This window comes from Echeneis naucrates, chromosome 13 (genome assembly GCF_900963305.1).
Source record: "Echeneis naucrates chromosome 13, fEcheNa1.1, whole genome shotgun sequence".
NCBI classification, from domain to species: Eukaryota; Metazoa; Chordata; class Actinopteri; order Carangiformes; family Echeneidae; genus Echeneis; species Echeneis naucrates.
Window position 1 is genome coordinate 20,955,770 of NC_042523.1, and position 13,293 is coordinate 20,969,062.

The 13,293-nt window shown below is 40.2% G+C and overlaps 2 protein-coding genes across 5 annotated transcripts; both read right to left on the reverse strand.

Annotated features, from left to right (window-relative positions):
* Window positions 1–1,102: 1,102 nt before the first annotated feature.
* LOC115053437 (splicing regulatory glutamine/lysine-rich protein 1-like) lies at window positions 1,103–3,311 on the reverse strand. Its single transcript, XM_029518141.1, has 4 exons — window positions 3,190–3,311; window positions 2,803–2,963; window positions 2,383–2,538; window positions 1,103–1,601 (listed from the first exon to the last, which is right to left on the reverse strand). The coding sequence occupies exons 1-4, from the start codon at window positions 3,209–3,211 to the stop codon at window positions 1,596–1,598; spliced, it is 345 nt and encodes a 114-aa protein (XP_029374001.1). The 5' UTR covers window positions 3,212–3,311; the 3' UTR covers window positions 1,103–1,595.
* Window positions 3,312–5,585: 2,274 nt separating this feature from the next.
* Window positions 5,586–12,920, reverse strand: LOC115053605 (protein FAM133-like). Of its 4 annotated transcripts, none has more exons than XM_029518433.1 (15): window positions 12,764–12,920; window positions 12,021–12,169; window positions 11,680–11,790; window positions 11,027–11,125; window positions 9,640–9,727; window positions 9,102–9,148; window positions 8,928–9,008; window positions 6,960–6,971; window positions 6,764–6,874; window positions 6,567–6,677; window positions 6,385–6,480; window positions 6,197–6,274; window positions 6,048–6,104; window positions 5,862–5,963; window positions 5,586–5,740 (listed from the first exon to the last, which is right to left on the reverse strand). In XM_029518433.1, the coding sequence occupies exons 1-15, from the start codon at window positions 12,783–12,785 to the stop codon at window positions 5,645–5,647; spliced, it is 1,260 nt and encodes a 419-aa protein (XP_029374293.1). In that variant the 5' UTR covers window positions 12,786–12,920; the 3' UTR covers window positions 5,586–5,644. The 4 variants fall into 4 exon arrangements, with proteins under 4 accessions (XP_029374293.1, XP_029374295.1, XP_029374296.1 ...); XM_029518434.1 differs by having other exon boundaries at window positions 5,630–5,744; window positions 5,869–5,963; XM_029518435.1 differs by lacking the exon at window positions 6,567–6,677 and having other exon boundaries at window positions 5,587–5,740.
* Window positions 12,921–13,293: the final 373 nt, after the last annotated feature.

Below are 13,293 nucleotides of genomic sequence, written 5' to 3' on the forward strand. Positions count from 1 at the left end.
TCAGCACTAAATGACTCCTTACAGGACTCCACAGTTACTTAACCCCCCCCCGAAAAAAAAAAGCATCACAACATCAAAAGAGGAGTTTGGATTTTTTACAAGCTCTTCCATAATTTGATTTTTCAACATCAAGAGAAGAAAAATCAAAGGCAAAGAGATGATAGAGGCGTCACACCGTCCATGCCTGCATCATCTCCGAGGCCCTAAAGCTGTTATCGAACTGTCACTGCAGACAGAGTTGGTGGAGTTTGTGATATCCTGAGGCCTTCGAGTGCCTCATTCAACTTTCGCCTTTCTTTCTTTACACTTTTCCTCCCTCAGTGCTGAACAGCTCATGCACTGGTCTGCTCTCACCAGATCAATTCATCGAGAACACGTTGTTCACTTAGCTGAGTTCTCCTATTCAGTGTTACCTTACAGGTTACATAAAAAAAAAAAAAGATGGTGATGATGGATGGGTTAAATTGGGTTTCTTCAGCAGCCACGCAAAGATGCATACTTGATTTATTATTGATTTCCGTCTGAAAATGCTCCATTTTTTTTGCAACCATATAAATGATTCAAAAGATGTGAAGAGGATCCTCAATGCTAAATGTTGTAATTCTTTTTTTCCTAACAGATCTTGCTGGAATTCCCAATAACTTCAACACTGGTCAGGTAAATAGGCAAACTTCGTTTTTGTGTTTTTATTCCGTTTGAAAATTTTTTTTCATCTCTTAATCCTTTACATACAAAAAAGCATGATATCTATATCATAACTTAGTGTTTTCAGTTACTAGTTATTTTTTAGATAAAGATTGAATTGATTAAAATGTATTACTTCGTTAAATAGATGTGCATTTTCATATTGATGAGCCAACATTAAAATATTTTTTATACACGAATACACTAGTGATAATGAAAATGTTGTATAATAATTTGGCCAAATATTTTTTGCTTTAAGCTTCAGCACAAATACCTCAGTGTTTTTACTGGGATAAACAAATTAGATGTAGATTTTACACTGACGCTGTCCTACCTTTTGCATAAGTATATGGTCCAAATACTTCATTCTCAGCAAGGTAATGTCAGATGAGCAACCAAACATACAAAGCACAAAACATTAAGAGCAACAATTCTTTATTTATATATATTTTAAAAATAGAGAGATTTTTTTGCAATTTAAACAAATTACATGCATGTCCAGGTAACTCTTATCTGTTCCTTCCAGTCTGAATAACAGCAACACTGTCTATATTTTCTTTGTATTCTCAAAGTGTAAATCTTTAAAGATAAAACTGCTCTTATGTATAACTTTGACTGACCTTTAAAATAGAAAATGCTTCCATCTAGTGGTGAATATGAGACAATTTACTTGACAGGAGGAGTTTGTGAAAGTAGAAATCTGTAGTTTTTTGGTTTCTTTGTCAGGATGTTTACTTCTTGGAGTTAGCAGATTTGTTTACACAAGATCGTTGTTGGAGGGTAAGCAGGAAAAGTGGGCACAACTGCATACTGCAGCACACACGCACACACACACACACATACGCACACTCACTTTGTCAATGGACAAGATCACAAGAGACTAACACAGCAGTCTTGTCCCATGGGAGGCATCAGTCCTGAAATGACAAAAGGACAATGCTCTTACTGCAGGAAGGAAACATGATTTATTAAAGGACATCTTAAGTGCCACAGTTCTCCTCTGTATCATTAATGCAGGAATCATTCTGGCAGCAGCATGAGCCATAAGATGCATTTCTCAAGGAGGGAGCAGCTCTGTGTTAAGGCTGTTCCCTTCCATGAAAGTGATTAGACAACAACTATTCTTTTATGACCTTTCTATCTGAGCAGCCCCACCCTGTCTCTCCCACACTGGAGCTGGACTCTTCTTCAGTCATTTGCACGTAAAATCCACTACTCACACAGATGTGACCTGTGACGCACAGCCGTGGTATCTCCGAATAAAGGCGAAAGGAGAGCAGCCTAAAAGGTGATAACGTCGGAGATGCTGCTCTGAGCTTGGTTGCCAGTTAACAAGAGTGAGTGTACAGATGTGGGAGACAGTCACCTGACAACACCGTGAGCTATAAATGAAAACAGTATACAGACACGCAAGGGTGTGGTGTTTCAGGGCTGATTGAAAGTGGATCTGCTGGTAATGCCTGTTTGTGATGCTACACACACAGGCTGATGATTTCTCTCCGACCTTTGTCTCGAGGTGTGGCAGCTGCCGTTACCTGTCTAACTGCATTTTATTGCTTTTGACTTTTAAAAATGGTGACAGCTGCGAAACCTGGCAACACATCCACGCACCGCTGGCGTCCCAGGCGCCTAAAGCCACCTTGTGAAATGAAACTTTTAATGGCTAAGAGAGCCCTAAAACAGATGCACTTGGCTCACCTCGTCACTGCTGGAGGAAGATGAGGACGATGAAGAGGAGGAGCTGCCTCCTGGCCTTCCGTGCTTGTGCCCCTTCTTGTGGCCACGTCCACGATGTTTGCCCCGTCCCTTGCAGTCACTCTTGTGCTCCTTGTGGGACTTGCCCTTATGTTCACTCTTAAGAAAACAGAGCATCACTTTATTTGGTCAAGTCGCCCTGCCTTCAGCGAGAGCCACAATTGTTGCCACAGTCTACTTCCCCAAGAGTTGGCGGGAAGCCATTTTTAGCAGAGAATTGACATTTGGATGTGAACAACAGTTTAAATCATTGGTTCCATCGTTCACATACAAACGCTGGTGTCTGATTCTGCTTGAAAAAGTCTGATACTTCCTCACATCATGACCACTTGTATGGAGAAATTACACATCCAAAGCTCCTACCTTATCTTTATCCTTGGCCTTGTCCTTGTCCTTGTCCTTATCCTTATCTTTATCCTTGTCCTTCTCCTTCTCCTTCTCCTTGTCTTTGTCCTTGCTCCAGGGCCAACTGAACTCATCCTTTTGGGCATCCTCCTTCTTCACCTCGCCCTCTTTAGGCAAAGCTGCAAGACATAATGATGAACAGATTAGAAATGAAAAACATATATTAAATTATCCGAAACGTGAAAGTCGACTTGCAGATTGAAGCCACATATCCAGTGCAATCTTTCAATCAAGCACATCGGTCATTTGATCAAGCTGGCCCACAACCTGGCAACCCGCTGCACTTAAAAACGCCGTCGGGCTCGACTGAAGCGAAGACAGAGATCGACTCGGATTTGGGTTTACCTGCGTTCAGATCGAAGTCCATCCTGACTGCTGCTGCGTCTCTCCAAAACTACCGACAGCTCCCACCGACGATCCGTTTTTCTCACACACAGCAAACCTGCACGGACCGTACCTGAACCACGTGACATGCCCTGACCACGCCCCCTCGGCCACTTTACCTGCCCCTGGTCAGACGTTCAAGTGCAGGCGGAAATAAAAGCTTTAATTATGGAAGAAGATAAGGAGGACATTTGGATATTGGGCTTTTCTTGCTTTTTATTTTGTATAAAAGAGACGTTGTTTTTATTTTTTGTTTGTTTGTTTGTTGAGGAATAATTACAGGAAACTAAACACACAAAGGAATGTGGTCAGGTGGGAAAGGAAATGTCAAACTTGTGCAACTGGTGTTGATGCATGAGTAAAATGTCAAGCCTGTTAAGCAAATATAAGTATTATTGGTAAAATGTGAGCTGTAATCACAGCCAGTTTCATAAAAACAGTGGCTGATTCATATTTCTTATATTCTACTCGACCCCTTAAATTCAGAGGCCAGGAAATACAAATGTCTTCGGAAGAGCCTGACATGTAGGGTGTAGTTGAAGGCACCAAATGTAGGCAGAAAGTATGTGAGGTGTTAGTGAGGTAATAATAAAGACACAATAACAAAAATAAGACTAATAATATGTTTTATTCCCCAAATACAAGCATTTAAGAACGCTTCATGTGATTGTAACTTGACTTTTCCACCTTTTTATTTTACCAGGTAATATGTTGGAGAAGTCATTCTCATTTTCAAACATGACCTTACCAATTAAAAAACATTTCCCGCAATTACCTCTGTATTCCAACACAAAGCACAACATGTGTGACCGTATATTTCTTGCGTAAATCGGTACACTGTCACCGACATTAGAGCAAATTTAGAGTCGGCAGCGTGATCACATACAACTTCCTCCAATGTCACAGGCAAGACACTTTCTTTAAAAATCAGTAACACCATTGTTTTGATCAATGACATGCATTTATTGAAAAGGCTTGGGGCCTTTCAGGAGATCACTCGAGGTGAGGTGGGTTGTGGTGCGTGTCCCCGTTTCTCCGTACCTCCTCGGGCTCCCGAGCAGGGACTCCATGGGGCTGGGGGGCCTGCGAACGGTGGGGCAGGCGAAAATGACAGGGGGCTTACCGGGAGCAGGCAGATTAGCGAGCTCTGGCTTTAAGATTTGTTTGGATGGGAGTGACGGGAAGCACACAGTAGTACTGCTGGGTTTGGAGCTGCTGGTGCTGGCGGCAGAGAGTCCACCACCATGTGAGTCCAAGACTTTTGTCTCACCGCTTTGCCCTCCATCAGGCTTTTCCTGGAGTGAAATCTGAAAAACAAGTGGACCGAGGAAGGAATTAAAGCACACAATGTTTTTATTTTTTTATTTTTTTACATAATTTGTGTTTTGAATAAACTTACGGTCTTCTTCTTCTTCTCCTCAGTTTCACCTCCGGATGGATCTGGACACTGGCAGGCAAACAGGCACAAATAATATTTAGACGCTTCACCCTTACAGAGAAAAAAAGAAATCTGAGAAAATTCCCATGAGTAGGGATAATGTACCGGTTTCTTCTCTTTGTCCTCCTTTTCCTTTTTGTTTTCCTTCTCACCAGAACTATCAGAAGAATTCGATGACCCGGATTGTGAGTCCTGCCCAGATGTAAGGATGTCAATCACATATTTAAAGAACGTGCAAAAAAAAAAAAAAAATCAATTTAATTCAAGCTAAATTACCTTCTTTTTGTCCTTTTTCTTCTTCTTCTTCTTCTTGTCATCATCACTGCTAGAAGAATCTGAGTCCTTGGATTTAAACATAGTTACTGTCAGTGCATTATGTGCCATTTTGATATGCACAGGAAATAGCAATTCCTACTTTTATTAGCACTCAATGCAACATTTGCTAATTGTTTTACCTTTTTCTTGTCTTTCTTTTTCTTCTTCTTTTTATCCTTTTTCTTCTTCTTCTTTTTCTTCTTATCATCATCACTGGAAGACTCGTCGGAAGAATCCTGGAAAGGAAGTGAAATTGTTTTAATGCACATGGCATTTCATTCCTACATCAGTGACAATGCCAAGGTACCAGTCTGTTCATGCTCATCTCTTAATTAACCAGGAGTTCATGTTTTAGCATTATTCTAACCATTATCTAAGATGATGAATGGTGACAATGGATGAATGGTTTTTCAAACTTTTGAAACCTTACTGGACATTTTTGTGACCCTTCCTTGGTTAATATTCCCAAAAGTTGTTCAGAACATTGTCTGTAAATGATAAATAAAAGTTGAGGCGGCCCCACCTTCTTTTTCTTCTTCTTCTTATCCTTCTTCTTCTTCTTTTTCTTATCTTTCTTTTTCTTCTTCTTCTATTAAAGTAAAAAATTAATTATGAGAACATTGATATTTGTAAACTCGAGTGCTGGAATAAAGTATACTGTATTTACACGTGCCATCTCACCTTGTCATCTTCACTATCAGAAGAAGAAGAGGATGAAGATGAGGCAGAAGAGGAGCTATCATCAGAGGAACTGGACGCCTTCAATTATATCAGTAAAAGTCAGTCAGTTTATTATTCATTTAATTTTTATGACAATAGAAGAACTCTAAAGAAAAAGGAACTACTTTCACAACGTCAAAAAGTACCAGCTATATTTTACCTTCTTCTTCTTCTTCTTTTTCTTTTTCTTCTTCTTCTTCTTCTTCTTGTCATCCTCACTGTCAGATGTGGATGAAGAGGACGATGAAGAAGAGCTAGAATCCTGTGAAACAAAAAGCTTTGGTTTAATTTCAAACACAAAATTACCCAAATAATTAATACACAGAGGTCGTGAGGAGATACTAGCCTTATCCTTCTTCTTCTTTTTCTTCTTATCCTTCTTCTTCTTCTTCTTTTTCTTCTTCTATTAAAGTAAAAAATTAATTATGAGAACACTGATATTTGTAAACTCGAGTGCTGGAATAAAGTATACTGTATTTACACGTGCCATCTCACCTTGTCATCTTCACTATCAGAAGAAGAAGAGGATGAAGATGAGGCAGAAGAGGAGCTATCATCAGAGGAACTGGACGCCTTCAATTATATCAGTTTATTATTCAGTTAATTCTTCTGACAATAGAATACAAAGGAACTTCTGTTGTTATGTTGGAACTCCAACATAAAAAGTGCGAGCTATATTTTACCTTCTTCTTCTTCTTCTTCTTTTTCTTTTTCTTCTTCTTCTTCTTGTCATCCTCACTGTCAGATGAGGAAGAGGACGATGAAGAAGAGCTAGAATCCTGTGAAACAAAAAGCACCAGTTTTATTTAAAAGACAAAAAGCTTCCAAAAAATGTAAAACACCAAAATGGTGAGAAGAGACAAACCTTATCTTTCTTCTTCTTTCTCTTCTTCTTCTTCTTTTTTTTCTTCTTCTTCTTCTTGTCATCCTCACTGTCAGACGAGGATGAAGAGGACGATGAAGAAGAGCTAGAATCCTGTGAAACAAAAAGCACCAGTTTTATTTAAAAGACAAAAAGCTTCCAAAAAATGTAAAACACCAAAATGGTGAGAAGAGACAAACCTTATCTTTCTTCTTCTTTCTCTTCTTCTTCTTCTTTTTTTTCTTCTTCTTCTTCTTGTCATCCTCACTGTCAGACGAGGTTGAAGAGGACGATGATGAAGAGCTGGAATCCTGTGAGACAAAAGCGCTGGTTTAATTTAAAATACTTAAAAGTACCAAAAAAATGAATACACAGAAGTCGCGAGACGACACAAACCTTATCCTTCTTCTTCACCTTCTTCTTCTTTTTCTTCTTCTTATCCTTTTCATCATCATCACTGCCTGAAGATGAGCCAGAGTCCTATGAAACACAGTCCTGTAAATAATGTATAATTTCATAATGGCAATAACATTTTCGTTGAAGGAAGCAAAGATTACCTTTTTCCTCTTTTTCAACTTCTTCTTCTTATCCACCTCCTCGTCTCCCTCCCACTCATCATCACTCAGGTGGCCTTCCTCAGAGACATCAGGGAACGCTCCCCCTGCAGGAGGAAGGAAATGCTATTTACAGCCAACGCAACAACACTTCTTTGGATATCCATTCACTACTAGAGCCGCAGTAACACACATACCAGCCAATGCTCCCGCTGCTTTAAGCTCTTTGGCCTTGGCCTGTCATGACAGAAAGAAAGCGATGACTTCCTGTGGGTTTGTGTTCATATGTGCGGCACACATAAAGCATCTGCAAGTATTTCACCTTGTCAGCAGCTTCGTCTTTCTTTTTATCTCCATCAGCACCTGCTCCTGCCGTCTCGCCACCTGTAGAAGTGGATAAAGTCCAATGTGGCCGCGTTGAGTTTATTTTCCATGTTATTCAACGTTTTTTGAGCTGCTATATAGTGGAATCACTCACCAGCTGCTGAAAGAGCGCTCTGCTCTTCATCCTGTGAAAACGGAGTGGCACAGTCAAGCTCGGGCTGACAGCGTAAACTTTATTTTATTTGCCCTACAAGAACTGCATATAGTTCATGCAAACACACAACAGCACACCCTTTTCAACGAATCACAACCAAACCCCAGAGCAAAGGCCCACACTTTATCTGAGGTCAAAAAAACATATGGTGAGGTGTGGTGAAAATATGTGCTTTTGCATGCCATTCTCCTGCAGGCCTCGACAGGTACTGACGTTATTACCTGTTATCAGAAGGCGTGTGTACTGTTGGGAAAATGGGTTTGTTCTGTGCTACAAAGTCAATTCCTTTCTATAGTCGCATACGGGGAGTGTCCCGAGCTGCATCACACAATAAAACCTAATCATCCTAATGCAGACAAAACAAAAGGAAACTATGACCTGACCTGACTCTGGGCTTGAAATGAAGGTGTTTTTACCTTTTTCGTCTCCTTCTCCTTCTTCTTCTTTTTCTTCTTATCGTCATCACTGTCAGAAGAGGAAGATGAAGATGAAGAGCTGGAATCCTGTTTCAGCAAAAAACAAAAAAAAAAACATTTCAGCTTTCAGTAATGCAAACATGTTAAGACCTGCATCACATATCAGGCATTTCAAGGACAAATGATAAAACATCATTGCTTGCTTTACCTTTTTACAGTCTTTCTTTTTCTTCTTCTTCTTGTCCTTTTTCTTCTTTTTCTTCTTCTTCTTGTCATCTTCGCTGTCAGAAGAGGAGGATGAGGAGGAGGAATTATCTGAAGAAGAGGAGCTGGAGTCCTACATAGAGAACAGATTCATACTTAGTATTTGCTTTTGTAAAGGGGCAGCAGATTCATTCATACATCTTTATTCTACCGCTTATCTGTTTCCAGGTGCTGGAGCCAATGCCAGCTCACTTTGAGCAAAGGGGGGGTCCATCACAGGGTCAACACACAGAGACAGATAGAGGCAAACAACCACTCACACTCGCACTCGCAGGTCACAGTCACCAATTAACTTTAGCATGATGGTGAAAACGGAGGACCCGGAGGAAATGCTCACAGGCACTGGGAGACTTGTACCTGCATAGTATTCACCACAAAATATTACCTTCTTCTTCTTCTTCTTCTTTTTATCCTTCTTTTTCTTCTTCTTCTTTTCGTCTTCACTGTCAGAAGAGGAACCATCAGATGAAGAAGATGATGAATCCTGCGACAGAAGAAGTAAAGTTAAAATGTGAAGGTTTGTTTCCAACACATCAGTCAGTGCATTCATTAACGAATGAAATCAAACCAAATTCAGACAGATTTCACACACCTTCTTTTTCTTCTTCTTCTTGTCCTTCTTCTTCTTCTTTTTTTTCTTCTTGTCATCCTCATCATCTGAGGAGTCCCAACCCTGAAAAATACACATGGAAAAAAAAAGAGTGCATAAGTTTGAAAGTACTTTGAAAGTTCACAATGTTCGTAATGATTTACGCTCTCTTCTCACCGGCATCTTCCGAGGATCTTCACACGTCTGTTCCATCCCGTCTATTCCTAAACATTTGTTACATTCAACGATAAAGCATTTGTTGAATGAACAAACAAAAATTTCACCACGTATGACGACCACATCAATATTGCTCGAGATATAAAAGGAATGTGTAGACATGCATATTCATGAAAATGTACATATATGTATGTAAAAGAACTATGTTTCCATGAGTCACTGAACTTTATAGACTGTGGACAGTAATAAATATAAGAATGTGCAGCCCAACTGGTGGCCCACTCTGTCTCTGTGCCTCCACATACTTCATTTGGTTTGGGAAACAATTAAATAATTGGAAAGTCTGGACAAGCTGGAGACTGAGTTTTGGCAAGAAATCACCTTCATGCTCAGGGGGAGCTGGAAAGCTTTCGCAAGTGTTTGGATCACAGGAATACATACAAACGGTGTCACTGCACACTTTGATGATTTCACAGAGCCTAGAGATGTGATTTAACACGGGACTGTTTCAGTTTGCAGAAGTTGTTGTTTGTCTTACCAGTATGAGTTATGACAACCTTGTCCCAGACGAACTCCTGCTCCTCATCCTTTTTCTTCTTCTGCTTTTTCTTCTTCTTCTTCTCATCCTGAAGGGGAATGTTGATCCGTTTAACAATGCATGCTTAATCTTACTGTGTAAGTGTGCCTACATGAATTTTGTTTGCAAAATGAGTTCTGTGTCTACTTAAGAATGTAAAAATACAGATAAAGTCAGAGTATCAGGGCTGGGTGTCTCCTGCTAGTTACAGATTAAAAGATTACTGCTTACAATGCAGTCAGATAACAAACACCTGCAGCTGCTATAATCACGCAGTCAAAACCAACAGGTGACAAACAATATATCATATGGATGTACAATTTAAAAGTACTGCTGCTGTGTAACTACATATGCAACCACCTGTATATATGGGATGTTTTGGGGAGTTCCCATTCAACTTAACCATAAATATGTCACACGATTTTATCGTCATGGGTGTTTCAACATTTTCGCTGGGTGTGTTCCTCTCCTGCCCGATACTGACAGTTATCAGGAGAGTCGAGCCTCCATCTTTGGTGCCTTTAGCGAAATGTATTCCAGTCTAATGTAACGTTACTGCTCTGCCTTTGTTGAAGTTTCACTTTAATTTTCTTTATGTAAATTAAACAGAAAAGTGGTAACAGATGTTTTTTGTCTTGAACCATTGCAAGAGGAGCTCACTCTTCCTGAGTCTCCAGATTTTCCACCTACGCCCTCAAACAATGAGCAAGACATCATACGACGGAGTGACAGCAGCCACCCGAAGCAAAATGTTGCCAAACCTGACAAAAAAGGTGAACCGCTTGAAGCATTTGCGTGCCCTTTGATGTGCAATTCGAGTTCGAGGAAGGTTGAGATACTTAATCCCAAACTTACCAAAATATACAACAAAACCTCATATTTTCTTTATTTTTAAATACAGTCAAATTTACATTTTTTCCACCCAAAACAGTCTCCTAACAGCTTGTTATTCTATTGCTGAAAAACTCATATCCTCACCTGAGGCAGCAACATAGTTTGAAGAGACTATCAATCCCCATTGAGTTGATGTGAAATTGTTTGTGCTTGTGGCCAATGACTTAATTTAGCAATGCTGCAGGCAAGAACTGTCGATCTAAAGGATTAACACAAACAAAACTGCCTCGTCAAATCATCCGATCCAGTTTATTTTAACTAGGAAATATGTTGGCTTGAACTGAAAGCGCATCAACGGCTAAAAATGATCAGTGCACACAATTCAGTCACAGGGAAGTCTTTGTGTATTATCTGGCCAGTGCTGACAGCAACTAATGTGTGTGACACTTTGCATAAAGGCAGGAAATGCTGTGCAGCCATCGGATTCCTTGATCAGGGCTGAACCAAGACTTACCTCACTGTCACTATCTGAAGAGCTGCTGGACAAAGACGAAGACGAAGAAGAAGAAGAAGAGGATGACGATGACGATGACGATGAAGATGAGCTGGAATCCTGTTGAAAGAGAAAGGGGATATTATTGCTCAACTTCTTTGTGCACATCTAACAGGTTTCTTTCTACAACTCCTTTGTTAGTGAAAGTGCTAAATTAATGAGTCACTGTGAACACATTGGAGCAGGGTTTTGTCAGAGCTGTTTACAGGAGTTGGCAGAAGAAGGGAAGGGCTCTTTTTTGCAACCCACAGAAATGAAACAAGGTGCCATTTTATCTAAAACAAAAATAAACCACACTACACACAGCACACACCCATTCAAGCTATTTCATAAACCAATCTAACCTTTTACAACAGCAGCAAAACAAATCAATCTCACTCCTAATTCTCTGATGATTTATTAACTGTTGAAAGATGCAGCTCACGCTGCACTTCCCTCCTCTGACAGATTTTGGGGCTGTGCAAACTCATGACTTCTGCAAAGTAGCCTCACATGAGTGTAGCTCCCTAACAAGGAAACGCTCATCATAAGCTACATGATCAACTGATCGACTATTGTGAAATGATTTCCTCAAATAACACAGATATAACAAACATATGCTTTTTGAGACATACTTTCTTCTTCTTCTTTTTCTTCACTTTCTTCTTCTTCTTCTTCTTCTCTTTCTTGCCAATACCCTCATCCTCGCTGTCCGAAGAGGAGAGAGAGCTGTCCAATGAGAACTCCTGGTGTCCGACAAAACGAGACAGAGCAAATATTATTTCAAGGGGCAACAACATTTCGTCTTTTACAGTGTTAAGTACTGTCGGTGCATTACACTATGTATGTTTCATCATGCACTTGTAGCTGGTGCATAACGGACTCACAAAACCCCTTAAATGTTTTGTGTTCAAATAAAATGGATCAGTGCACTTAATACACTGTTTTGTGCCCTTTGACTGTCTTTCTTACTCACCTGTCCATCTCCTGCTCCTGAAGGGTTTCCAGGCTGACTCTTGTCTCCTACGCATGCAGGTTCTGCCACCTCAGCGAGGGGCTGCAAACTGCAAGGAGGGTTAGCTGCTGGCTGCTGGGAACCTGCAGCATCTTCAGCTCCAGTTGGAGCTGAACAGCACAGAGAGACAATTATTAGACATTCAGATAAATTACTCCAATTTATCTCAATGTATTGCAAATACTTTAACTCGAGCTGTCAGTTATCCGCAAACTTTACGGAGGATCAGCTGTTGTAGCAACATATTTTTACTATCCTGTCTGCAACAGAACAACTGAGGAAAGAGTGTGAGTCGCACTTCCTTGTTGACCCACATGTTTAAATAGACATCCAGGTTAAAACAGAGGAGTCAAAAAATCTAACAAAAGGTCTTTGATCAATAAAATCAAACGGATTTGGTTTAAGTTAAGGGCGGGGGTGACTGCCGGTTGATGCATTTCGGTGGATTACTAAATTATTACAATAGTTCAGGAAAGAGCCACACCCCTAAAAATACAAGGCAAAAGAGACAATGTGTTTGTTTATACACATTAAATCAGTCTAAATATAACCTTCATCAAACAGCAATAAATTGACATTAGTCTCTCTACAAATGATTATTATTTGCTTAATAGACAAAGAGAAGCCCTGAGCATTTCATAAAGCAAAGCAATCCACAAAATATAACATCGACCTCTGAATAAGCCATGGCACAGACAGCAAACCTTTGAGGAGGCGAGAATCCATGCAGGTTCAGGCTTCCCCCTCCAGGGACCCCGGTCTCCTTAGACAGGCCCACCTGTGCAGCTTTTCACCAAGTTGTGGGTGTGTGTGTGTGTAGCTGGCTTTTTATTATGGGTGGGGGAATAGGGAACCTGTGGAGGCGGCCAAAGTCAGACGCTCCCTTCATAAGTTTCAAAATAAAAACCCACACTAAATGTACCATTTCGAGAAAATGCCCTCCTGTGAACTTCTATCAAGTCTGCTGTTTTCATGAATTATGTTCTTGTTCCGTAGGAGGTGGAAAACAGCACACTATACGCTTTTATTTCGGACTTTTTTTTTAATAGAGCCTGTTTTATTTTGAAAACAACAGCATGTGGTCTGACTGGGTGTGGATCGACATTCTCATGAGCAAACAGGTATATCCTGTTTTTTGCTTTCTAACCCGGCGAAATGTTTGAGAAGTAATTCTCATTCACAGACATGACCTGGCCTCTATCAGTGTGAGGTCTGAGGTCTAAAGTTTTATTAT

Bases quoted from the DNA above. Each gene is read 5' to 3' on its own strand.
- LOC115053605 (XM_029518433.1), bottom strand. From the start codon at position 12,785: ATGGATTCTCGCCTCCTCAAAG. The intron at 11,791-12,020 runs GTGAGTAAGAAA...GTCGGACACCAG, and splicing joins CAGGAGCAGGAGATGGACAG to GAGTTCTCATTGGACAGCTC. The intron at 6,481-6,566 runs GTTTGTCTCTTC...TTTGTTTCACAG, and splicing joins GAAAGAAGAAGAAAGATAAG to GATTCTAGCTCTTCTTCATC.
- LOC115053437 (XM_029518141.1), bottom strand. From the start codon at position 3,211: ATGGACTTCGATCTGAACGCAG. The intron at 2,964-3,189 runs GTAAACCCAAAT...TATGTCTTGCAG, and splicing joins GGACTTCGATCTGAACGCAG to CTTTGCCTAAAGAGGGCGAG. The intron at 2,539-2,802 runs GTAGGAGCTTTG...TGTTTTCTTAAG, and splicing joins AGGCCAAGGATAAAGATAAG to AGTGAACATAAGGGCAAGTC.